The sequence below is a fragment of the Ananas comosus genome, linkage group 9, assembly GCF_001540865.1.
Source record: "Ananas comosus cultivar F153 linkage group 9, ASM154086v1, whole genome shotgun sequence".
Classification (NCBI taxonomy): Eukaryota; Viridiplantae; Streptophyta; class Magnoliopsida; order Poales; family Bromeliaceae; genus Ananas; species Ananas comosus.
The window spans coordinates 10,419,172-10,445,669 of NC_033629.1; the positions used below are offsets into that span (position 1 = coordinate 10,419,172).

At 40.9% G+C, this 26,498-nt stretch overlaps 3 protein-coding genes across 5 annotated transcripts; all 3 read left to right on the forward strand.

The window, feature by feature from the left end:
• On the forward strand, positions 1,010-2,416 carry LOC109714777 (pentatricopeptide repeat-containing protein OGR1, mitochondrial-like). Its single transcript, XM_020239487.1, has one exon. The coding sequence runs from the start codon at positions 1,010-1,012 to the stop codon at positions 2,414-2,416; it is 1,407 nt and encodes a 468-aa protein (XP_020095076.1).
• LOC109715886 (L-type lectin-domain containing receptor kinase VIII.2-like) lies at positions 3,416-21,609 on the forward strand. 3 transcript variants are annotated; one of them, XR_002217788.1, is made up of 3 exons: positions 3,416-3,506; positions 17,546-20,334; positions 20,958-21,609. XR_002217788.1 is itself a non-coding variant. In XM_020241105.1 (2 exons), exon 2 carries the CDS (start codon positions 17,551-17,553, stop codon positions 18,940-18,942), a length of 1,392 nt encoding a protein of 463 aa, XP_020096694.1. In that variant the 5' UTR covers positions 3,416-3,506; positions 17,546-17,550; the 3' UTR covers positions 18,943-21,609. The 3 variants fall into 3 exon arrangements, 1 of the variants encoding a protein (XP_020096694.1); XR_002217789.1 differs by having other exon boundaries at positions 20,962-21,609; XM_020241105.1 differs by having other exon boundaries at positions 17,546-21,609.
• LOC109715536 (choline monooxygenase, chloroplastic-like) lies at positions 22,291-25,482 on the forward strand. The gene is given in 6 exon segments (XM_020240593.1): positions 22,291-23,871; positions 24,064-24,095; positions 24,097-24,180; positions 24,264-24,357; positions 24,712-24,771; positions 25,048-25,482. Coding segments are annotated over 5 exon segments (387 nt in total). The 5' UTR covers positions 22,291-23,724; the 3' UTR covers positions 24,742-24,771; positions 25,048-25,482.

Genomic DNA, 26,498 nt, shown 5'->3' on the forward strand with positions numbered 1-26,498 from the left:
CAATCTCGACCCAAACCTGCGGGTGCCTGCGGGTTATCGGCAAATTTGTGGGTACGAGTACCAACTTTTCTAGCCCAAAAAATTACGGATAAAACGGATGAGTACCCATTAAGCTGTGGACATTTTTAATAACCAGCGGATATCCATGGGTACCAGCACATATATTTTGTAATTACAAAATATATTTTCTTAATTAATATATATTTTTTTATTTATCCATCCTTAAATCTTAATCCTAATTTTTTATTGCGTATCTTTTATATTATAAAATATTTTTGTTTTAAGACTTTAAATATTTTTATTGTATGTTATGATATTTTAAATAATAAATTATATTACGTTTTTTAAATTTATATATATATGTTTTGCATTTAAAAAATATAAGAGCAAAAAAAAAAAATTGTGGATAATCCGCATACCCGCCCTCCCTCCCGCGGGCGGCCCACCCGCGAGCGAGTATGGAGAAAGATGTTGGTTACCAAAAAAATTTGTGGGTAAATTTTACCCATGCCTATATGCAAGTAATCCGCGGATATAATATCCCGCCAGTGGGTTACCCAACCCATCCATTTGTCAGGTCTAATTCTAAGACTGGAGGGGTTTTACCCCTCCTGCTTCGTTTCTTATCTTCTTATCGGATTGGGATAACTTCAAGACGAATTAATTTTATTTTTTTTTTTGATCTCGACTTATCGTTTCATACGGGGTGGAATAGACCGGAAATACGAAAATAAATTTCTTACGAATTTTTCGACGGATCGAAACAGAACAAAAGAAGAAAGATGAATTCTGCTTCCCGCTCTAATTTTTTTTGGTGGATCGGATTTGGGATGTGCTATCTTTTTCTATATTTTTTATTCTCATCTACAGTAATATTCGGGTCAGATCGGTACAGAAGCTCTGCCAACCCGAATCCATTTGCACTTCTATTCATTGACCGTTACTCCGCTCTAGTCTAGTTTCGATGTTTCAGTCTCCCATTACGACGAGCCATGATCGAGAAAACACCATGCCCGGCGCCGGCGCCCGCGCCCGCGCCCGTTTCCTCTCCTTCCCACTCGACCCGCGCCGCATCAAACCCATCCTCGCCCTCGCCATCTCCGGCGGCCTCCTCCTCCCCTCCGCAGCCGCCGCCGCCGTCGCCGCCTACTCCGGCCTCCTCCGCGCCCTCTCCCTCTCCCCCTCCCCTTCCCCTTCCCTCGCCCTCCCACTCTTCCGCCTCATGCTCCGCTCCTCCCTCTCCCCCGACCCCTTCTCCCTTCCCTCCCTCCTCCGCTCCTGCGCCTCCTCCTCCCCACTCCTCGCTCTCGCCCTCCACGCTCTCGCCCTCCGCCGCGGCCTCCTCCCCCACCCCCACGTCGCCACCTCCCTCCTCCACTCCTACGCTGCCTCTTCCTCCCCCGGCCTCCTCCCCCACGCCCTCCAACTGTTCGACGAAATGCCCCGCCGCACGACCGTCACCTTCAACGCTCTCCTCTCCCGCCTCGCCAGGTACTCCGACGCCGGCCGCGCCCACGGCCTCCTCCTCTTCTCTCGCATGCTCTCCTCCGGCCCCACCCCCAACGCCGACACGCTCGCCGCCGCGCTCCTCTGCTGCGCCGGCCTCGGCGCGCTCGCCCTCGGCCGCGCGGCGCACGCGCTCGCCGCGCGCCGGGGTGCGGCGCGCGCGCCCCAGCTCGGCACGAGCCTCGTCCACATGTACGCCAAGTGCGGGAGCCTGGACTCCGCGCGCCGGGTGTTCGACCGCGCGATGCCGGCCAGAGACGCGTCCGCCTGGACGGCCATGATCGCCGCGCTCGCCGCGCACGCCCGCGGCGAGGACGCCGTCCACCTGTTCGACGAAATGGTCGGCCGGGAAAACCTCTCGCCCGACAGCTTGACCTTCACGTGCGCGCTCCACGCCTGCGCCAACTCGGGCATGGCCGAGCGGGGCCTCAAGCTGTTCGACGAAATGCAGAGCGTGTACGGAATCAAACCGAGAATGGAGCACTACGGCGCAATCGTGGATTTGTTAGGCCGCGCCGGGCGCATAGACGCGGCGGAGTGCGTCGTGAGCTCGATGCCCTTCGAGCCCAACCGTGCCGTGTGGGGCGCATTTCTCCACGCCTGCGTGCACAACGCCGACTCTGCTCTCGCAGAAAAGTTGGGGAAGCGCATATCGGAACTAGGATTAGGATTAGGATTCGACGTAGGCGTTTCGAACTTGTACGCTAGAGTTGGGAGGTGGGAGGAGGTTGGGGAGGTGAGGGATAGGATGGTGGAGCTCGGGGTGCAAAAGGAGAAGGGGTTTAGCTCGGTTGAGGTGAATGGGGAGGTGGTCAAGTTCTTGGTGGGAGATGTTAGGCACCCGTTAACGTTAGAGATATATGATTTGTTGGAGAGGATTGGTGCAGTGATAATGGTGTTTGATGGATAGCCTAGAAGGGATCTAACTTTGTTTACCATATTTGGAAGAGGAGGATTATACGTTTTGGGGTTAGATTATAAGTTAGTTTCCTTTATGATACTAACAATGTGATCAAAGTTTCGTATAACTCCTCATATGATGTATTTCCCGTCAAATTGATCTTACCCTCTGTATAATATGTTTAAAAAAGAAGCTAATGTGATCGTGAAGGTATACTAATTACAGTTAGAAAGTGTAGTACCTAGCCTCTTGTGCTTACTAATTTTCACAGGATCCACCGACGTTGAGTTAAATTGCTATTAATCTCACACTTTATGCTTCTGTAAATGCTCCAGATGTCATGCTTCTCTCATTTTTCTCTCCGTGACCGACCGTCCCTAGAGTAAGAGTGAGTGGCAAAAAATTTGATGGTGGGTACTCAAAACCCAAATTCGAATCCTAATTGATTCATATTTCTGGTTAAGTTTATTTCTGAATGAAATAAACAAAATGGGTAACGTGCTGTCTCTCTCTAAAAAAAAAAAAAACAATCTTTCTCTCCATGCTTCTCTCATCTCTCTTTCTCTTGCTTTCATGGGAGTTAGAATTAATTTATTTTAACGTACATTTTCTCTCCCCAACAACTGCACAATTAATATAATATGTAAAAATTGAGTCCGTGTAATTGGCTTGAATTTAAAATTTAAAATCAAAATATAAAATTGAGTTTAAAAATCTGAATTCAAAATTTAAAATTGAATTTACCTTAAAAGTAAATCCAAAATTTAAATTGAAATTCAAAATCTAAATTTAATTTAAAAATTGAAAAGTTTGACTGTAAAATTTGAGTTGCATTTGAATTTGAATTTGACATTTTAGAATTTGAATTAAAATTTCATTTTTTGAAATTTTATTTTTATTTCTATTTTTATTTTGCACCGTCCAAACCGTCGGCTTGGATTCAACCGCTTATAAATATTTCGGGCACTACCATCGTTAAATCATTTTTGCTTTCGTTTCTCCCCTCCAATCAAAGTTCAAGCCCTCTTCTTGGCGCGACACCCGCACACCATCTTCTTCTTTTCCGATCCCGGGACAGAGCGAGAGAGAGAGAGAGAGAGCGAACGAGATGGAGGAACCCCGCTCAGCACTCCTTCCCCTCCGACGTCCACGTCTTGCGCTTCTGCTGTGTCTCCTCGTCCTCTTAGTCTCCGAGTCCCCTGCAGCTTCCTCCGCCGACGCCGGGACGTCCATCTCGACGGCAGCGTGGGTGCGGAGCACGGGCGGCGGCGGCAGCGGCAGCGTCGGGCGCATCGCGTGGGACAGCAACATCACCCTCCTCGGCGACGCGTCCCTCAAGAACGGCACCATCAGCCTCACTTACGACACCCTCACCACCGGCATCGGCGCCGGCCGAGCCCTTTACTCATGTCCCGTCCGCTTTCTTGATCGCGCCACTCGTGCCCCGGCCTCCTTCGCCACCACCTTCACATTCTCCATCCGACCCACCACCTGCTCATCCTCTACCTCAGACTCCGCCCCCCGTCTCGCCCCCTTTCCCTGCTTCGGCGACGGCCTCGCCTTCCTCCTCACCTCCGACCCCCGCTTCCTCGGCGCCGCCGACGGCTTCTTGGGTCTCTTCTCCGACGCCGCCGCCTGTCCCGACCCCGCCACCGTTGCCGTCGAGTTCGACACCAGCCTTGACCCCCTGCTCTGCAACATCGACGACAACCACGTGGACGTCGACGTCGGCGTGATCTTATCCGCCGCCGCCGCCCCAGCGCGCGACGCCGGCGTCGACCTCAAGAAGGGCGTGCCAATGACGGCGTGGGTCGACTACAGCGCCGCCCGCAAGATGCTGCGGGTCTGGCTCGGCAACTCGCACTCGCGCCCACCGCGCCCGCTGATCGTCGCCCCCATTGACCTCTCCGCGCTCCTCCAAGAGTTTATGTACATCGGCTTCTCCGCCTCCAACGGCCGCGGCGCCGCCCTTCACCTCATCGACAACTGGAGCTTCCGCACCTTCGGCTTCTCCTCCTTATCACGTCCCGCTCTTCCTCCACCTTCTTCACCAGCCGACGGCAACGACAGCAGAAGCGGCAGCGATGAGATCAGTCCTCCTCCAGGTCCGCCTCCCTGTCTGCCTCGGTTGGGTCTGGTCATCGGGGGCATTGCCGGCGTTCTCTTCTTGATAGCAACGTCTACCACGGTGACTCTCTGGTGGCGTTTCCGATGGAACTTGGACTACGGCGACTGCGACTGTGGTGGTGAGGAGGAGGTCAGCAGCACTAGGAGCAGAAAACGCAGCTCGGTGAATGGCGAACCAAGGATGGAAGTGCTGACGAGGATTTCTTTGGACGAGGTAATGTTCGCGACCGGGGAATTCCACGACAGCAACCTCCTGGGCGATGGTGGCTCCGCCACCGTGTACCAAGGGGTGCTGGCTGCTGGGTCGAGGGTCGCCGTCAAACGCTTCGGCCGCGTGGAGCACCTCACCAGCCCGTATGCCGCCGAGCTGCCGACCGTCATCGCTTGCTGTCGGCACCAAAACCTGGTGCCCCTCGCCGGCCGGTGCTGCGAGAATGACGAGCTTGTCTTGGTCTACGAGTTCATGCCCAACGGCACCCTCGACCACGCCCTGCATTCATTACCCGATCATCGCAGTGCAGTAGTCCTCCCGTGGGGTGTTCAGAAGAACGTCGTCCTCGGCGTCGCCTCCGCCCTCGCCNAATTGCATGTTTAATCCTCTAACTGCAAGACAGGTATTAATTTCACCTCATTCTTTAATTTGTTATATTTTCTGATTCTAATTTTTAGTACTATCGTAATCAACTTCTATAATTTTCAATTTAATTGGTTAGCTATTGATGGTATTACTAATATCAAAATAAGTGATGTAACAGTATTCTAATTCATAATGCGCGAATAATTATGATGTTATATTACTTCTATATGACTGATGTCTCAATATTTAGCCAATTAAATTAGATTATAAGACCGTCTCATACTTATTCCAATATTTGCAACTTTGAAAAAATTAAGAGATTTTTTTAAAAAAATTGACCTTTTTTTTGACGTGCAGTGTCGGATGTTTAATCAGAGAGCCTTCTCCTTCGTTTATTGTCTTTTGCTTTTTTTCATTTTTTTTAATGGTTGAAGTAATAATCCCACCTTATTTTGTGAAAAGTGATGGTAGATCTATAATCGAAATTAAACTGTATTTCTATAATATTTTTATCCAAAAGCTATGTTTAAAAATAAAAAAAAATGGTTCTTTTGTCCTCTATTACCTAATGTTTAATCAAAGAACATTTACTCATAACTTTCTCTGGTAAAGTATTTTACAATTCAAATTGAATTATAATTCTGTAATATTCATATGAAAGCTAATTTTTATCTATTATCTTATCATCATCATTTTTGTTTTTAAAGAAAAGTTATCTTCATCAGTTTTATTTTTAAACCAAATAAGAATTAGCACTTGGACGAGGAAACATAGGAATTATAATTTTTTTTTGATATAGACTTAGCATTTCTCTTTCCTAAATAGGCTTATATTATAGTGTATATGTTTCATTGAGTAAGTAAGGTTGGGGATGGTTTTCAAAGTATGCAATCTTACTCTCTTGCGATGTGATCAATAGGTCACTAATTAGGCTAGTTACTCTATATACTTTTCTGAGTTGAGCTGTAATACTCTTAATGGTATTTAGTTACGAATAGTGTTCAGTTTTTAGCCATCAGATTGCTTTGAGATTTGAGCCATAAGTACAGAACGGAAGTTACGGAGTAAGTGGATTAAAACCGTTAATGCTCCCATCCCCTTTGCATTTCCAAAAAAAGAAAAAAGGAAAAAAAAAATGGTAGTGAATGAGCGATAGAACTTTATTGCTGCTAGACGACGAAGACATTGAAGGAGGTCCTGCCGGCAACCAAAGAATGTGAGGTAAAAAAGCTTCTTTTAAATTTTCATCTCAATATCTTGTTCTCCTTTGATCGATCTCAATCATTTTCTCCTCCGATCTTTATTCCAACCCAAGAAATTGCAAGCTCTCCTAACCTTCAGGTCATCTCTCTCTCTCTCTTTCTCTCGATCTGTCTCTTTCTCTACCCGCTCGGAATCCGGCTGTCGGGCTGCCGTCTCCGCTGCCATCGCAGCCATCGTCGTCGTCGACGACCATTCCAGATACGTGCTCTCGATCTTCTGGTGCTAGTACTACCTACTTCAGTTGCAATTAATACATACCCACGTACATTTAATATTACAATTGGATAAATTGCATGTTTAATCCTCTAACTGCAAGACAGGTATTAATTTCACCTCATTCTTTAATTTGTTATATTTTCTGATTCTAATTTTTAGTACTATCGTAATCAACTTCTATAATTTTCAATTTAATTGGTTAGCTATTGATGGTATTACTAATATCAAAATAAGTGATGTAACAGTATTCTAATTCATAATGCGCGAATAATTATGATGTTATATTACTTCTATATGACTGATGTCTCAATATTTAGCCAATTAAATTAGATTATAAGACCGTCTCATACTTATTCCAATATTTGCAACTTTGAAAAAATTAAGAGATTTTTTTAAAAAAATTGACCTTTTTTTTGACGTGCAGTGTCGGATGTTTAATCAGAGAGCCTTCTCCTTCGTTTATTGTCTTTTGCTTTTTTTCATTTTTTTTAATGGTTGAAGTAATAATCCCACCTTATTTTGTGAAAAGTGATGGTAGATCTATAATCGAAGTTAAACTGTATTTCTATAATATTTTTATCCAAAAGCTATGTTTAAAAATAAAAAAAATGATTCTTTTGTCCTCTATTACCTAATGTTTAATCAAAGAACATTTACTCATAACTTTCTCTGTTAAAGTATTTTACAATTCAAATTGAATTATAATTCTGTAATATTCATATGAAAGCTAATTTTTATCTATTATTTTATCATCATCATTTTTGTTTTTAAAGAAAAGTTATCATCATCATTTTTGTTTTTAAACCAAATAAGAATTAGCACTTGGACGAGGAAACATAGGAATTATAATTTTTTTTGATATAGACTTAGCATTTCTCTTTCCTAGATAGGCTTATATTATAGTGTATATGTTTCATTGAGTAAGTAAGGATGGGGATGGTTTTCAAAGTATGGAATCTTACTCTCTTGCGATTTGATCAATAGGTCACTAATTAGGCTAGTTACTCTATATACATTTCTGAGTTGGGCTGTAATACTCTTAATGGTATTTAGTTACGAATAGTGTCCAGTTTTTAGCCATCAGATTGCTTTGAGATTTGAGCCATAAGTACAGAACGGAAGTTAAGGAGTAAGTGGATGAAAACCGTTAATGGTCCCATCCCCTTTGCATTTCCAAAAAAAGAAAAAAGGAAAAAAAATATGGTAGTGAATGAGCGATAGAACTTTATTGCTGCTAGACGACGAAGACATTGAAGGAGGTCCTGCCGGCAACCAAAGAATGTGAGGTAAAAAAGCTTCTTTTAAATTTTCATCTCAATATCTTGTTCTCCTTTGATCGATCTCAATCATTTTCTCCTCCGATCTTTATTCCAACCCAAGAAATTGCTAGCTCTCCTAACCTTCAAGTCATCTCTCTCTCTCTTTCTCTCGATCTGTCTCTTTCTCTAATTTTAAACTAATGGAATGAACTAAATCCTAAACAAATTGACACTTAATTGAATTGAATCATAGATTTTATTGTTACTAAATTTATGTTGCCAAAACTTTAATAGAGAGAATTGAACATTCGCTTGTAATTGTTTGTAAATTTTGTGTTGCTGAACTTTAATAGTGTCTTTTCTATTTTTTGATTCATTTAGATTGTTATTTTAAACTTGATCTCTTAACTTTACTTTTTTTTTTTTTGTTCATATTGTTGTTTGTTTAAATTTCATAATTTTAATCTGGAACCTTAATAGATAGCATGAATATTAGCTCTATCTACTCATCATATAAATAGTTTCATCTCTGTTTTAAACATAATAGCTATCTCTACTACTTAACATATACTTGATCAACTTATTCTTCATTGTATTGATTTAGTAGAGATCTAATTCTTCATTGCACTGTTTTGGATGTGAAAACAATAATGGATATGTCCCGGAGCAATGGAAATGAACAATAATGGATAGGTCCCGGAGCAATGGAAATGAACAATAATGGATATGTCCCGGAGCAATGGAAATGAACAATAATGGATATGTCCCGAAGCAATGGAAATGATCTATCTTGTATAGCTTGTACTAGCATGGAAAAACATTGCACATCAAAACTTCTCATACCTGTGCAAATCCAGATCGACTCTTCTACAATTGTTGCAGCTATATTCGAGAATCAGATAGAAGCTCCGGTTTCAATTATTATACATTCTTTAAGTGTTGTAACTCGAATCGTACACGTTAATATGTTGAGGTCACAGATTGACGAGCGCTTACAGATATAGTTGCTCATTCTCCAAAAAACGAGATTACGGAAGTTGAAGAGTCGAGATTGAGCTTTTTTACATTATAGTACTTGTGTTACTTTTTATGATATTTGTGAAAGTGTTATTGGAATTTTAGCTAATTCTAGTTTCTTTGTACAAACTCTGTTGAAATAAAATACTTAAGTTTCATATAGCTAATGAGTTCTATTTCTTTTCCTAATAATTAGCTTTTTTCTTTGTTGACTTCAAAGATGCATCCACTATGAGAATATAGAATTTCTAAGTTTATCTTGTTAAAATGCTTTATGGCTTCCAAAGAGTTCATTAATAATTTAGAGTTTATTAGGATAATGCATCTATTATACTTCAGCTATTTATATCTAATAGAACATAGCTATACCTTATAAAATACATAAAATTCTAAAACCCTATGTTGAGCAAAATAAGTCACCAAATTGAATTCAAAAGCCTTCTCTTGTGCAAAAAAATCATCAAACCAAAACAGGTAATCATTAAAAAATGAGACAATTATTCAAATTTCACGAATGTTCATACATTATAGATCATCACCAGAAGCACTAAACCTCAATTACAAAATTTTTTTTACGGAATAAAACTAATAAAGAGAATACAAAGTTCATTCATCTTAGACCACAAATTTCATACATTATAGGCTTCCAACACCAGCATGAAGCTTTAATTATAAGAATTTAATATTAAACCTTCTACTAAAAACTAAATAAGGGAAGGCTTAAGAACTATAATTTAGAGAAAACTCTAATTTTCTGAGCGAAAATTTATAGTAAATAGAATTAAAATATGGACTCCAAAAAATAATAAAATATATTATTTTTCTAAGCCAAAACAGTACCAATTAGTAGTCCAAAAATTTCTAGTATTCTTAGCGGAAACTAGCTTCAATTAGTAGTCCAAAAAATATCTAAAGGAGGGTGCTTATTTTCTTGGAAAAAATTTTAGAAAATAATTTTTTTTGTTAGAAAAGTAATTTTTGTCCACTTGGTTTTTAATTAGAAAAAAAAGGTGTTCTTGAAAAAGTTTTTTCTAAATTTTATGCAAAAGTCTTTTTTTGTTTTTTAGATTTTTTTATCTGAAAAATAAAACTATGAAAATAGTTCTTACTTTGGAAACTTTTTTTTTCTTTTTTTTTTTTTGTAGAATACAGTTTTTAATGATTTTTTGTGGAACGACACAAATCCTATTGGAAACAAACATCCATCTAAGAAACAGGCAACAAATAAAGATCTTAGTTTATCATAAATTTTACCTTTCTTTTTCAATATATAATGTTGAATAGATCATATTATCAGGGATGAAGCTGGGATTTATGAATCTCGAACTTAGTCATCATCTTAATCCTTAAAGGGAATAGAAAGGCTTTGATACCAGTTTATTAAAATCGGAACGGCAAAACAAAGATCTAGAAAAGATTACTTAGTGCAAGAAAAGAAAAGATAAGAAAAAAGCACACTATATTTACGTGGTTCGACGAACAGCCTAAATCTATAGCGAAATTCGAAGTACAAAGAAGATCCGTCAAAGAGCCCCAAAATCGTAATAAATAATTCGACGCATGCTTGGTACAAGCGAATACCAACAAGAAGCTTAATTAATTAGAGCATGACTTCACATTAGAGATCCAGCTTCATTAAGGTGGCCGTAGGATGCATATATAATGCATATCTCCTAACACAAGTTTAATTCTAATTCAATTAGAATTACACTCTTACTCATAATCTATATATGCCAAATTAAATTTAAATTATTTCTTAAATTAATTAGATTAGAATTTACCTTCAATATAGGTAACTACAAATATAAACCGAATTATAACAATAAGTTCTTCTAAAAGTATTAAAGGCGGCAATTTGTTTCACAAGTCATAAACGGGTTGTTTCAAGTTAGAGTTTGTACATTTGGTGGTGGTTAGATGCTAAGCTCTCCATTAAAAACAGAATCTCTAACTTCTCTAACATAATAGAAAAATTGTTGGCTTTGTTGGCCCAGTAAGGCCATTTACCAATTTAAAGGACAAGCTTTCCAGTTTTATAACTTGCATTGGACGATCATCATTTGCAACTTTTCACCATTAATTTTTTGTGAAGAAGGAATAGTACAGAAAATCCATGACTAAGAGTTCAAAGAGTATGTATCATTTGTCATAAAGTGTGTCTTTGATTCAACAACTAGATGGAAATTATTTTATCTGTTGGTAATATTGTTGGTAGGGTAATTAGGCACCAAACTGTTAATGGGGATCTCAACAGGTTTAAGTTCTTGGAAGATAGATTGGCATTTTACTTGTAAAAATTGTCTAATTTCACTTGTCAATACTTCTCTCAAAAAATATAAACTAGAATTGTCAAGCATTGTAATACTCTCATCATTTGTTCAGAGAATGAAAAGATGGTAGTAGTTCCTAAAATCCAAGTGCTCGCTTGAACTTATTATTTTTTTCGATCCATTGTTGACCAACTTGAGACTTATTTGCTTGACCCTATTGTGGCTACTAGCTTGCTAGGATGTCTTGAATGTTGTTTGTCGGATTGTTGGTGCTAACCATTAATCCCATAAACTCGATCTGTTAGAAATACACAACTAATTCAGTTAAAGCGTACAGATACAGTGCCCACGGGTTTTGATTGTGACTCAGCTCAACCAGCCTTACTCCACTTCGAATATGACTCGGCCCACCCAGCCTTACGCCATTTTGAACATGACTCGGCCCAACATGGCCTCCCGCCACAGGGCAGGATGCTGGCCCATTTAAGTCAACAATCCCCCCTTCAGCACCTGCACACATTTACAACATACGGGTATCGAATCCGTGACCTCTGGCTTTGATACCACTTGTCAGATCGTTGGCGCTAACCATTAATCCCAAAAGCTCGATCTGTTAAAAATACATAACTAATTCAATCAAAGCGTACAGATAAAGCGCCTACGGACCTCGATTGTAACTCGTCCCAACCAGCCTCACACCACTTTGAACATGACTCGATCCAACCCGCCTCACGCCACTTCAAACATGACTCGACACACTGGGTCTCACATACCCCTTATTCATCAGATGCTGAAGCTGCGCCTTTAGCTCTCTCAGCTCCGCCGGTGCCATCCGATAAGGTACCTTTGAGATTGGTGCAGTTCTAGGAACTATATCAATCACGAAATCAATCTCCCTTTCCGGCGGCATCGTCGTCAACTATGGAGGAAACACATCCGGAAACTCGCAGACTATAAGAATATCCTCGAGTCCCGGCGCTGCCGTAGGTACCTCAGCAACTACTGCTAGAAAAGTGATGCATCCTCTACTCATCAGCTGTCGAGCCCTCGCAGAAGAAATCCAAGTAGCGAACAACGTGCTCCTACAATCCCTAAAAGTGAACTCTTCCTGGCCTGGCTGGCGGAACGTCACCGTCCTCGCTCCACAATCAATAGTAGTATGGTACTGCACAAGCCAGTCCATACCAAGCACAACATCAAAGTCCTGCAGCTGTCCTAACACCAACAGGTCTGCAGGCATGATCCACGAATCCAACTGCGCCGGACATGACCAACAACACTCTGCAACCTGTACCACATGGTCGGGGATCTGCACCTCTCGTGCCTGTGACAATGACCTTAACTCTAGACCATGCAATAATACAAATGCTCGGCTAACAAAGGAATACGATGCACCGGTATCAAAAAGTGTACGAGCTCTAATGCCAGAAATCAAAATGATACCTGTCACAACTCGGTCGGCTGCTGTAGAGTCATCCACCTTGGCTACATAGACCCTGCCACTCGGAGCCTGCTGTCGCCGTTTACTCTGACGCGGCACAGACGATCTGTCCTCCTGGCGGAAACTCGGAGCTACTCCAAAAGACTGCTGGGATGCTGGTTGCGCTGAGGTCGTAGATGGTGCTGGAGATGCTGCATGAGGACAAGCTGACCTCATATGGCTGGGCTGACCGCAACTGTAACACCTGCCCTCTCTCTGCTCGCACTGCCGGGTCCAGTGGGGTCCCACGCAAATCACACACTGCGGTGTCCTCGGTGGCTGTCCCTGTTGACGGAATCCCCCAGAACGCTGACGCCCCGAAGACCCACGACCCTGAGAGCGTGATCTGTCATGCCCCGGATTACACGTTCCCCGGGCACGCCAACAAATCCGCAGTACACAAAGAAATTTTTCCTGTATACGAAGCGTAGCTGTACCTGTAACACATACAATACTACAACCAGTAGTATAGAGCTGCTCGAATAAAACTGGTAAAAATAAGAACAAGTTCCATATACATACATACATTCAGGTATACAAAATGCTCGCCTAGCGAGATACAATAAGTATGTATAAGAAACTCAAGACTAGTATTACCTGTAGCTGGTAACCTCTCGAACAGCAGCAACTGGGAAGGGCTCTAACTGGCAACGCCCTTGCCACGATTAGTCTCCGAGGAAGCAGTAGCCGGAACAGCAGGCTCTGCAAAAATAGGGTAACAACTGGACGTGAGAACTACTTTAAAAACAAGTAGTTCTCAGTGGGTACCGCCCTCAATATTGTCGGTCTACCCACCAAGTCTACAGAAGGAAGCAAAGATAGTAGGAAAAGCTGAAAGAAATCTACAGCTAAATGGCACTACACTATCCTGCTCTACACTAACCAACTGTAATAAAAGTCAATCCTGACCCAATCTCACTAGGAACTATAAGCATACCCGTCCCTGGGACTGTGAACACACCCATCTCGCCCGGTTGCGACTATACAGCTACCTCCATATTAAGCAGTCAGTGGAGAGCGAGTCCAACCTGCACGAACGACACCCACGCAAAGGCACAACGCCCGCCTCCGGAGTGGCACTCATGGGAGCTACCCAAACGAGTATGCAAGCGTATCTCTGTCGAGCTCAATCAGGCTCTCACAAACCAAAGTCAAGTAAATCAGGTCCAACTAGTCTAACAACCAACAGGTCATGTACCCTCGGCACAATCTGACGCCAAAACGGCGATATGGGTCCACCGTCAACCCCGACAACACACAACAGTTCGGAACAGTCTGAACGCTACTGTAAAAATACGCTAGGTATCCCAGCACGAGCGTAACAGCTATCTAAACTATCTGGAGTATCCACCACGTTGAAACTGCAGTGATACAAAATTACAACGGTTCTAAGAGCTAAATCAGGTAGTTTAAGCATATGACAGGTCATAATCGTAGTTTTCTCCTAAGTCACATCCAAGCCCAACATGTGCAAGTAGATAGTCACAGTATTAAGATCCAATTCAGATTCTACATGTAAATATGTCAAAATTCATGAACCGAGCAATCTCTATCAACGAATAAACACAATAACACATGTCGACAATCTATTACTTAGAAGATAAACCGACGATTAACCCACCTCGATAGCTAATCCCAATCCGGCACGACGTCGAGAACGGCGGAATCGTACCCTCGCCCCACCTCCTCGCGATGCTACGACGACGAATGTACACTCGAACGGCACCGCGGCGCGACGTCGGCGAAACTCAAACACCACCCGAGCTCCTCCACAATCGGTCAAGCTAGAAAGAGAGAGGGAAGGAAGCAGGGAAAACAAGCTCTCTCAGCTCTCCTCATACCTGTATATAGCTGGGGGAGAACGGTGACACGTACGAGGCATGGCAAAGACCAATTTGCCCCTCACCTACTCTGGTGTACCGGTACACGAGCAGTTGTACCGATACAAATGGCAACCCGAGAGCAATCTGCGCGTAAACAGGTGCAGTGTACCGGTAAACCCCTGATGTTGTACCGGTACAGCAAGATGTACCGATACGCCTTGATGGTTGTACCGGTACAACAAGTATAAAATCTGTATTTTGCAGTTTCCAATGCTAACTCTTGCTCCCGTGTCTCCACTGAGTCCGTTTGGCGTCCATTTCACGCCAACGCGATTCGGACTTGTCCCGACACTCTCTAGAGCTGTCGACAAGTCCCTATTGCTGAACTCCAGGGATACCAAACACATTCAAGAATTTGAAAGATTTTTTTAGATTTTTAATATTTAAAATGAAGAATTTTCAGGTATAAATTGTATGGCTTTTTCTCGTATATCATGATATTGTGATCTATATATATATATATATGATATTTTTCTAAGGGTTAATAGATAGTTACAGATAGTGTAAGATTATAACTGTATTTTGGATCCTATGACAATATTATCATGATCTATTTGATCATCGCATTTGACCACATGCTGCATGCTATATTGAGTTTGACAGTGATACTACACTCGGTTGGGCTATGAGCCCCGTGAGTGCCACTGTGGAGGTTGGGATATGATATATTATTCTGGCATGGGCTAGACAGTAACCTGCGTGATAGCGGACTACTATAGGTGAGTGCTAGACACGAGGCAGCGTATTAGACCTGATTGTTGAGTCGGTCACTATGATTGTGTATTATTGCAGTATTTTATTAGTATTTAATTATTGCATGTAATACATGATTTACAATTTCAACTATATTGTAGAGGCATAATAGTAGTAGTTATTTTCTACAATTACATACTAGTATCGGTTCTTTCATATTGCTCAGTATTTACTTCTTTTGACTCTTATGGACCTAGTGGTGTAGACCGTCGGCGTTGACGATCGTATCCACTGGGAACTATTGATTATAGTTCTCATACCTTCTTATTTAATATTTTATTTTAGAGCCTTTAGCACTAGCGACTGATCTAGATAAGAGGATCGCGGATAATTAGCATCTCCTACCCATCTTGTGTGTGTAGTTGGACCACATATTAGTAAGTAGCCTGTGCAATGCTTTGACACTTGGAGTGGTCAGAAATATTGTACCATTTTGAAGGCTCGTGTGGTGATAATTGTAAGATCGTTACAGTCTTGCTATAGTATATAATTTTATTTATCTCTGATACCTATTATTATTAAATTTTAGTTAATTTTGTTGAATAAATTTTGTTGATGCTTCGTATATATAAGATGGATTCTTGTGCATACGGCTGATCTGTTGACGTAGCTCGTGCTTTCGCTGTAATTCGTAGCGTGAAAAAAAGGGAGTTAATTTCTCCTTTTTTTTCTCTTATTAATTCAAACATGCGAAAATATTTTTTTTCTTCTTCTTTGAACTAAAATATTAAAAATTGGCTCGAATGGGAACCTGAAAATATTTTTGAGCGAAAGGTCATTGGTTTAAATTAGTGACAGTACTTCATAAATATTTAATTATTACTTTTAATTTTATTTATATAAAATATACATATATTATTGTTCAGTATTATACTTAATTTATAACATACTTATATCTAGGTTAAATTATGTATATATAAGTTTCATAATTTTATTTTTTTAAAACTAATATATGTTAATATAAAAAATTCGATCAGCTCGAATGTTTCAGAACAATTTTTTTAACTCATCGACTTTAATTGAGCAAAGCGAAATTGTTTTGTAGTTTGGGTTATGGATGGATGGGCTGATTCGATCCGATTTTTGAATTTTTGCTTGTAACTCGAATTCAAATGACGCATCAAGTTCATGACTAGAGATGCAGTGGGATCCAAAGACAGGAGGGGTCTTAGCCCTCCGGCTTCGTTTCTTGTCAGATTGGGACAACTTTGAGACGAATTGATTTTAATTTTAGTTTTGATCTTCACTTATCTTTTCATACGGAGTGAAGCAGATGGAGCAGGCTTGGATCACGTGAATAGATTTTTTACGAATTTTTTGACGGATTGAAACAGAACAAAAGAAGAAAAATGTATTTCGCTTTTTGCTTTTTTTTTTTTTTTTTTTTTTTTTGGTGGATCGAGACAGATTTGAGATGTGCTATATTTTTTTATTTATTTTTTATTCTTATCTGCCGTCGTATTCGGGGCAGGTCGGTGTAGGAGCTCCACCAACCCGTATCTGGTATCTCTATTCGATAACCGTTAAGTAGCAATGGGACCCCTCTGTAGTCTCCATGTTTCGGTTTTCCATGACAACGAGCCATGATCAAGCCACCATGCCCGGCGCCAGCGGCCTCCTCCTCTTCTCCCGCATTCTCTCCTCTGGCACTTCCCCCAACGCCGACACGCTCACCGCTGCGCTCCTCTGTTGCGCCGGCCTCGGCACGCTCACCCTCGGCCGGGCCGCCACGCCCCAGCTCGGCACGAGCCTCGTCCACATGTACGCCAAGTGCGGGAGCCTGGACTCCGCGCGCCGGGTGTTCGACCGTGCGACGCCGGTCAGAGACACGTCCGCCTGGACGGCCATGATTGACATTTCAAATGAAATTGAAATTTTGATTTTTGAAATTTGAAATCAAATTTAAAATTTGAATTCAAACTCTATATTTCAAAATTTAAAATTAAAAATCTAAATTTAAAATTAAAATCAAAATTAAAAATTGAAATTTAAAGAATTAAAAATTAGAATCTAATATTTGAACTTGAATTTGAATTAAAATTTCATTTCAAAATTAAATTTGAAATTTTATTTTTTATTTCTGTTTTTATTTTGCACCTTCCAAACCGTCGGCTTGGATTCAACCGTTTATAAATATTTCGGACACTGCCGTCGTTAAATCATTTTTGCTTTCGCCTCCCCCATCCTTCAATCTCAAAGTTTAAACCCTCTTCTTGGCGCGACACCCACACATCTTCTTCTTCTTCTTCTTCTTCTTCTTCTTCTTTTCTGGTTTCCGATCCCGGGACAGAGCGAGAGATGGAGGAACCCCGCTCAGCACTCCTTCCCCTCCGACGTCCACGTCTTGCGCTTCTGCTGTGTCTCCTCGTCCTCTTAGTCTCCGAGTCCCCTGCAGCTTCCTCCGCCGACGCCGGGACGTCCATCTCGACGGCAGCGTGGGTGCGGAGCACGGGCGGCGGCGGCAGCGGCAGCGTCGGGCGCATCGCGTGGGACAGCAACATCACCCTCCTCGGCGACGCGTCCCTCAAGAACGGCACCATCAGCCTCACCTGCGACACCCTCACCTCCGGCGTCGGCGCCGGCCGAGCCCTCTACTCCCGCCCCGTCCGCTTTCTTGATCCCGCCACCCGCGCCCCGGCCTCCTTCGCCACCACCTTCGCCTTCTCCATCCGACCCTCCACCTACTCATCCTCTTCCGCAGACTCCGCCCACCACCTCGCCCCCTTCCCCAGCTTCGGCGACGGCCTCGCCTTCCTCCTCACCTCCGACCCCCGCTTCCTCGGCGCCGCCCACGGCTTCTTGGGCCTCTTCTCCGACGCCGCCCCCTGCCCCGACCCCGCCACCGTGGCCGTCGAGTTCGACACCAGCCTCGACCCCCTGCTCCGCGACATCGACGACAACCACGTGGGCGTCGACGCCGGCGCCATCTTCTCCGCCGCCGCCGCCCCCGCGCGCGACGCCGGCGTCGACCTCAAGGAGGGCGTGCCGATGACGGCATGGGTCGACTACCAAGCCTCCCGCAAGACGCTGCGGGTCTGGCTCGGCTACTCGCGCTCGCGCCCGCCGCGCCCGCTGCTCGTCGCCCGCGTCGACCTCTCCGCCCTCCTCCGGGAGTTCATGTACGTCGGCTTCTCCGCCTCCAACGGCCGCGGCGCCGCCCTTCACCTCGTCGACAGCTGGAGCTTCCGCACCTTCGGCTTCTCCTCCTCCTCGCCTTCCACTCCTCCACCACCTTCTTCACCAGCCGACGCCAACGACAGCAGCAGCGGCAGCGGCAGCGATGAATTACGGAATTCTGGCGACGAGATCACTCCTCCTCCGCGTCAGCGTCCCTGTCTGCCTCGGCTGGGTCCGGTCAGCGGGGGCATTGCCGGAGTTCTCTTCTTGATAGCAACATCGACCACGGTGACTCTCTGGTGGCGTTTCCGATGGAACTGCGACTGCGGCGACTGTGACTGCGGCGGTGATGAGGAGGCCGGCAGCACCACGAGCGGAACACGCAGCTCGGTGAACGGCGAACCAAGCATGGGAGTGCGCGGCACAGCGCCGCTGCCATCCCTACCCGCTCGGAATCCGGCTGTCGGGCTGCCGTCTCCGCTGCCATCGCAGCCATCGTCGTCGTCGACGACCATTCCAGATACGTGCTCTCGATCTTCTGGTGCTAGTACTACCTACTTCAGTTGCAATTAATACATACCCACGTACATTTAATATTACAATTGGATAAATTGCATGTTTAATCCTCTAACTGCAAGACAGGTATTAATTTCACCTCATTCTTTAATTTGTTATATTTTCTGATTCTAATTTTTAGTACTATCGTAATCAACTTCTATAATTTTCAATTTAATTGGTTAGCTATTGATTGTTTAAACCTCTAACTGCAACACGGGTATTACTTTCACCTTATACTTTAATTTGTTAGAATTTTTAGTTCTAACTTCTAGTAGTATTGTAATCAACTTTTATAATCCAATTTAATTGGTTAACTATCGATGTCGTAAAAATAAGTGATATAATAATATTTTGGTTAAATAATGCGCTAATAATTATGGTACCGTATCACTTTTATATGGCTAATACCTCAATATTAATCAATTAAATTAGATTTTGAGAGCTCATTATAATAATATGACCCATCTCATACTTATTCTAATATTTGTAACAATTATGAAAAAAATTAAATGATTTTTTTAAAAAAATCGACTTTTTTATTATACAGTATCGAATGTTTAATCAAAGAATCTTCACCTTCATTTGTAGTCTTTTGCTCTTTTTTTGTTTTTCTAAATTGTTGAAGTAATAAACCCACCGGCTTATTTGTGAAAAGTGATGCTAGATCTATAATCGAAAATAAACTGTAATTCTACAATATTCTTTTCCAAAAGCTATGTTTAAAAACAAAAAGAAAATTGGTTATCTTGTTATCTAATATCCAAAAGCTATGTTTAATCAAAGAGCATTTAGTGAGAACTTTCTCTACTGAGTGTTCTACAATCCAAATTGAATTACAACTCCGTAACACTCATGTGAAAGCAAATTTTTATCTACTATTTTATCGTTGTCATTTTTGTTTTTAAACCAAATAAGAATTAGCACTTGGACGAGGAAACATAGGAATTATAATTTTTTTTGACATAGACTTAGCATTTCTCTTTTCTACATAGGCTTATATTCTGGTGTACATGTTTCATTGAATAAGTTAGGATGGGGATGGTTTTCAATCAATAGGTCATTGATTTGGCTAATTACTCTATACTTTTCTGAAAGAAAAAACTGGTCAACAAATATCGCCCTTACATTCTCTCTCAATTGGGTTATAATATTTTAATGGTATTTAGTTATGTATACTATTCAGTTTTTACTGCTAAATTGCTTTGAGATTTGAGCCACAATGTCAGAATGAAGGTTAAGGAGTAAGTGGACGGAACGGAGAAGCGCCATTAACGCTCCCATCCCCTTTGCATTTTGAAAAAAAAGAAAAAAGGAAAAAATAAAGGAAGCGAATGAGCAATAGAACCTTGTTGCTACTAGCCGACGAAAACATTAAAGTAGGTTCTGCCAGCAATCAAAAAATGTGAGGTAAAAAAAGCTTCTTTTAAATTTCTATCTCAACATCTTATTCTCCTTCCATCCATTTCAATCATTTTCTCTTCCGGTCTTTATTCCAACTCAAGAAAGAGGTCAACTCTCTCTCTCTCTCTCTCTCTCTCTCTTTATCTCTCTGTCGTCTGTCTCTGTCTATAATTTTAAACTAATGGAATGAATTAAATCCTAAACAAATTGAAATCTAACTGAATTGAATTGTAGCTTGTATTCTTAGTAAATTTATGTTGCCAAAATTTTAAAAGAGAGAATTGAACCTTAGCTTGTAATTGTTTGTAAATTTGTGTTGCTAAAATTTCAATAGAGCCTTTTCTTATTTTTTTGTTTTTTCATATTGTTATTTTAAACTAGATACCTCAACTTTACTTTCTTTTTTATTCATATCGTTGTTTGTTTAAATTTTATAATTTTAAACTAGAACCTTAATAGATAGATTGATGTCCACTCAAGAATATTAGTTCTATCTATTCATCATATAATTAGTTTCATCTCTGTTTTATAGGTAATAGCTACACTACTACTAAACATATACTTCATCAACTTATTCTTCATCGTGTTGATTTAGTAGAGATCTAATTCTTCATTGCACTGTTTTGGAGGTAGAAGCAATAATGAATTCATTCTGGAGCAGTGGAAATGGTCAATCTTGTATAGTTTGTACTAGCGTGGAAAAACGTTGAACATCAAAACTTCTCATACCTGTGCAAATCCAGATCGACTCTTCTACGATTGTTCCAGCTATATTCAAGGATCAAGTTCCATTTTCAATTATTGTACATTCTTTAAGTGGTGTAACTCGAAAAGTAATTTCATCCACCACTTGATTTTCAAAAAAACTAGTGTTCATGAAAAAGTTTTTTTAAAATTTTATGCAAAAGTCTTTTTTTTTCAGATTTTTTATCCGGAAAATAAAACTATGAAAATGATGTTACTATGGAAATTTTTTTTTTTTTTTTGCAGAATACAATTTTTTATGATTTTTTGAGGAACCATACAAAACCCTAAAAGAAGATCCAGTATTGGAAACAAACATCCATCTAAGAAACATGCAAACAAATAAAAATCTTAGTTTATCATAAAATTTCACTACACCAAAAGGGATTTTTTGTGGCAATTATTTAGCGGTGATTATCAAACGGCCGCTATTATAATTATTTTATTATACCTTTAGCGACAATTATTTTTAAATATATAGTTTCAATCTACTAATATTTATATATTAAATATAATCCTAATCCAACCCCAACATAACCCAACCTCAACCTAACCCAACCCAACGTCGCGCTCCTTTCTCAACCAGCGCCCTTCTGGATCCAAGCTCCCGTCCCGTCCCCCCCCTCCCCGCTCCTCTCTGGATCCAAGCTCCCCCTCCCCCTCCCCTCCCCCTCCCCCCGCCCCCTCTCTGGATCCAAGCTCCCCCTCCCTCCCGCTTCCTCTCTCGATCCAACCTGTGTCGCGTCTCTATCGGCTGCGGCGCGGCGTCGTTGTCTCGTGGAGAGAAGCCTCTCGGCGGTGAGGAGTGGCTGAGGAAGCTCTCAGCGGGGGCATCTAGGTTTCGGCGGAGCCGCGACGACCGCGCCATGTGGCTCGCCGAGAATCTCCTCTGCCACGCCCAGCCTCCCTCGACACACCGATCTTCATCAGGTCTCATTCGTTCCTTCTCCAATCGTTTTTTTTTATTTGCTTCGGATGAGTACGGCGATGGAATTTGATGACCGAGAGGTTATTACTGTATCCTTTGAAGAAATTTAGATGGAGCTTTATATTAGAAATATTGTACAGATATGGAATTTTACAAATTAGTCGCCGCAAATTGAATAGTTAAAGCGTGTTTTGATTCAGGTAAATTAGCTCAAAGCAACTTCCTCTTAGGTCTAGGTCATTAACATATTATGTGATCTAAACTCCTTGGGAAGGGGTACTAATCAAGAAGTTCACCACTTTGATCTGAGTCTTAGTTGGAGTTTGTAGAAGCTGAATCTCGATACAATTCATTATCTGTAAATTGTGCTTTGTGTTCGTTTTTGAATTAAATTTGATTTGTTTGATCGCCTTGTTCTTAATGTTTTTTCCGCCTTGTTCTTAATGTTTTTTCTTTGTTTGTCTTTGTTTTTTTTTTAACTCTGCATCTTTCATAATGTTTAGGAATGTTTGAGTGTCCTACACTGCTTGTTTGATTTAATCTGGATAAATTTTTTTTGCTGGTCTCTGTATCGACTGATGATTAACTTGATTCTTATGGGTAGCCACATTTTACCTAGTGCTACGAAGCAATAGAAAAGTAGTTTGTAGAGAATTGATATGAAGTGAGAGTCAATAATATAGTAAAATTCCTTTAAAAAATAAGCCGTAAAATTGGTTGAGGTTACTCAATAACTCATTCGGAGGTAATACTGTATTAAATTAAGCCTTTGTTGTGTGGAAAGATTGGCTTTTTTCTATATTGATTTGACCTTGTTCGCTGTCACTTAATTTTTTCCCTGATGAGGAAGAACTGCATTGATTGGAGGCTACCATCTTACTTTTCTTCCTTCTTTTAATCTTGATTTCTTTTGTAACTTCTGGAGGATTCCTTGGTTGTGTGACCTTATTTGCAGCATCTGAGTTATATATAGGTCAATACAGCAGCTAACTAATGTGTCTAGGCATGCTGCTTCCAACTGCCTCTTTTATTCCTGGAAAAGCTTCCTTGATTTTCATGCAGCATATCTATGGTAAATCACTTCTCATTGTGATTGATTCCGGAGTTAATCTTTAGAATAGTAAAGTTATTATAAACACCTAATGAAATCAGGGAAATACTTGGTGCATGCAAAATACAGGAGGTAACTAGAGATGATGCAATGGCTGAAATTGAACTGCAGCGTATTGCGTTCATCTGTTTAATAGTCCTGTGCTATTCACTATATTTATGGAGTTTAGGGTCAGCTGTAATTTTAGATAAGGTAGCATAAATACCTAGTCCAGACGAAAGGTCCTAAATTGTGAAGTGCAGCTAACTATTTTATGTAGTGTCATTTCTTTTTCTAAATTCTGAAACTCAAAGAACTATTCAACACCCTATGCTTTCTGTATGTACTGATCTGTCTCTTTGTGAAGATACATTAATTTCGGGTTACTGTGTCATTGGCTTTACAACTGAGGTGTGACTTACATGTTGCACTTGTAGACTAAACTCCTGTTTGTCCTTGCTTTTGTAATTCCTACTTGTAGCTGTTAATAGGCCTGAACAAACCAAGTCCGATCCACCCAACAAGGCAATTCATATTTCTTTTTATTTTTCTTTTTTTTTTGCTGTTTGTGTGTGTATGTATGTAATGTATCTATGCACGTATGTGCAGTCTAGCAATTACATGCTAAATTTATATGGTATTTTCTGTTCTACTTTTTATGATACTGTGTTTATCCTTCATGCAGGTTTTTTGTGACAATTATTTAGATGGTGGCTATCATGTTCCATATGCCCAGAAGGGTCTTGCATCAGGACTTGAGTTGAACTCCTATGAAACTCTTGTAACAGCAACTCTCTATATAGAATTTTTCTGATTGTTAATCATTATGTAAATCTGTATATAAATATAATTGTTGGCATTAATTTCCAAGCAAGAATTGGAATATTAGAGTAATTGCATGTTTGTCTTGATCTTGTCACACTATTCTGGAATCATATTTCTTATTTTATTCTCTTGTGGTGCTGTAATTCAGATGTTCGAGAAGGTTAGTATTCAAAGATGTGAGTGCTTCAGTTGAGCAGGATAGCTTTGATAGGCTTGGATCAAAAGCGATATACGCCTTAGTGTATCCAAACTTTATGATTAATCAGTACCCATCATACAAAAAGTTGTCTCTTCAACTTGTTTTTCGGTTTCTGTGAAGAAGCTTTCTTATTTACCTTCTAAATGCAGGTATGGTCCATGGATGGATGCTAATCTAGCAGTTCCTCTAGGCCCCATGAAATGCCAAGTGATATTCAATTACTTTCTCGATCCATCTCTGGCAGTAAGTTATAATGCTTATTTTTCCAGTTTGGCCTTAGAATAGTGTCGTATTTTCCTACTATCCTGCATGAATCTGGTTTTTGTGGGAAGAATTTTGCCTATATACCCTTTGAAGTGCAAGATAACACATATATGTTGACGATATCTATAGAAATATCCGTTTCTCTTCAAACATGTAGTCGAAACTAGAGTTAGTTCAACGTACTTCTCCAGCGGTATCTATGAATAAGCAACAAAAGAGTTGGTCTAATGTGATTCATTTCCGTATGGGCAACAAATTCATTATTATCCATTAATCTGGTTTCTGTGATGTTTTTCCCACTTAAGCTCTTCTTCTTTTTTGGAAAAAAAATAGATTACTCAGGATGACAAGGCTTTCCTTTAAAGGAGCTTAGAAGATAGTGAAAGAGTGCAGGTAAGGAAAATTGCATTTTTTTTTCTCTCTTCTACCCACTGGAAAGTTGCATTTTTTTTGAATTGCCTACCTGAAATATTTAACCTATATCTTAACCTGTCGACCTATATATTGCCTAAGGAACACCGATAGTAAGGAGCCTACGTGACAGAAAAACGTACAACTTAAGGCTTTTAGATATTTCAAAGTTGGCAAAGCAAAAAAACAACAACAGGGTTTCCTTTTACCTAAATTTTTTGCTCTTGCTTGCTATAATTTTGTGGAATTTGGTGACAGATCGAAGACATTGCACTGTGCGAAGGAGTTTAGAGGGGTTTGGAATCACCAGCCTATGACAGTGATTTGGTGGAGTTTAGAGGAGTTTAGAGGTGCAAATTTTTTGCTCTTGCTTGCTATAATTTTGTGGAATTTGGTGACAGATCGAAGACATTGCACTGTGCGAAGGAGTTTAGAGGGGTTTGGAATCACCAGCCTATGACAGTGGAAGATATGCACCCTCCATTGAAATGACCATGCATCATTAATCATTTCCACTCTCTTCTTCATGCGTGCCTCATTGATACATAAGTCACTAACCCTACAGGGTAAAGATGTATGTATAGTCCCTTTACCATTACACATTGTAACTTGATCTGTGTATTTTGCAGTTAAACTCTTTATTCCCTGAGGCCTTCACATTAATTCACCTACCGACGGACTTACTCATTTCAATTTTCTTCAAGTAGGTTTAAAGTTTTGTTTATTTTTACAATTATGGTCAAGAATGTAATATACGTGAAGGTTTAGGGACTAAGTTCCTGAGAGCAAAACATGCTCAAATGACTCTGAATTTTTTCTGAGTTGCTCTCCAAGGTCTCTACACCCTATACAACCCATTTCGACGCACTCGGAACCGCACTTCGGTCAATTTGACAGAAGTTCGGTACCACCTACCGAAGTTTCGGTATATTACAATTTTGGTCTGTTACAGGTATTTTCCCTTCGTGTCTTGCCGATTAACTTTGTAGTGGCATTTTGCCTTTCCTTCTTGTTGTAATCTCTCGTCCATATCTTGAGAATCTTATTTCATATTTACAAGAATATTCTAGTGCAGGATTAGTGTTTGTGAGCAGTTTATGGCTATGAATGATGTGATCAACGATGAAGATCTTTTGGCACATAAAGGTTACTTTGGTGCAAATGGACAGAATAGTGGATTTTATGCATCTCCATCTGCACAAAATATTCAACAACTAGTTGCTATCATGGTCCCTAATTATTGTCCCAGATGGTTAAGTGCGAGAGAGTTGAATTTACTTAAACAAAAGCAAAAAACAATGCAAAAGATCATACAAATCCTTAATAGAGGATGACGATCTTGAGGTCCCCAATTCGGCAGTGCCTAAAGACTTATCTTCTAATCCAGCAGGGGCCAATAAGGTAAAGATCAAATAATATTCTTGTGACAATATGTCCAAATACTTATTCTTGTGACATATGATTAATCTCTTTTTCTCTTTGTAAAACAGTCATGTATGGTGGAGCTCTCATCTTGAGTTGAACTAGTATCAGCCAATTAATGGTTCATGTGTACTAGCCTTCCTTTTAAATCCCTTAATAGGATCTAATTGTTATAGTATTTAGTTAGGGCTATTCCTCTCAACATCTTGTTTTTATTGATTACCTTGTTATAGTAATTTTTAGTTTGTTGCCATGTTTTTGTTGTTGCAGAAGTCCAGAAATTAATG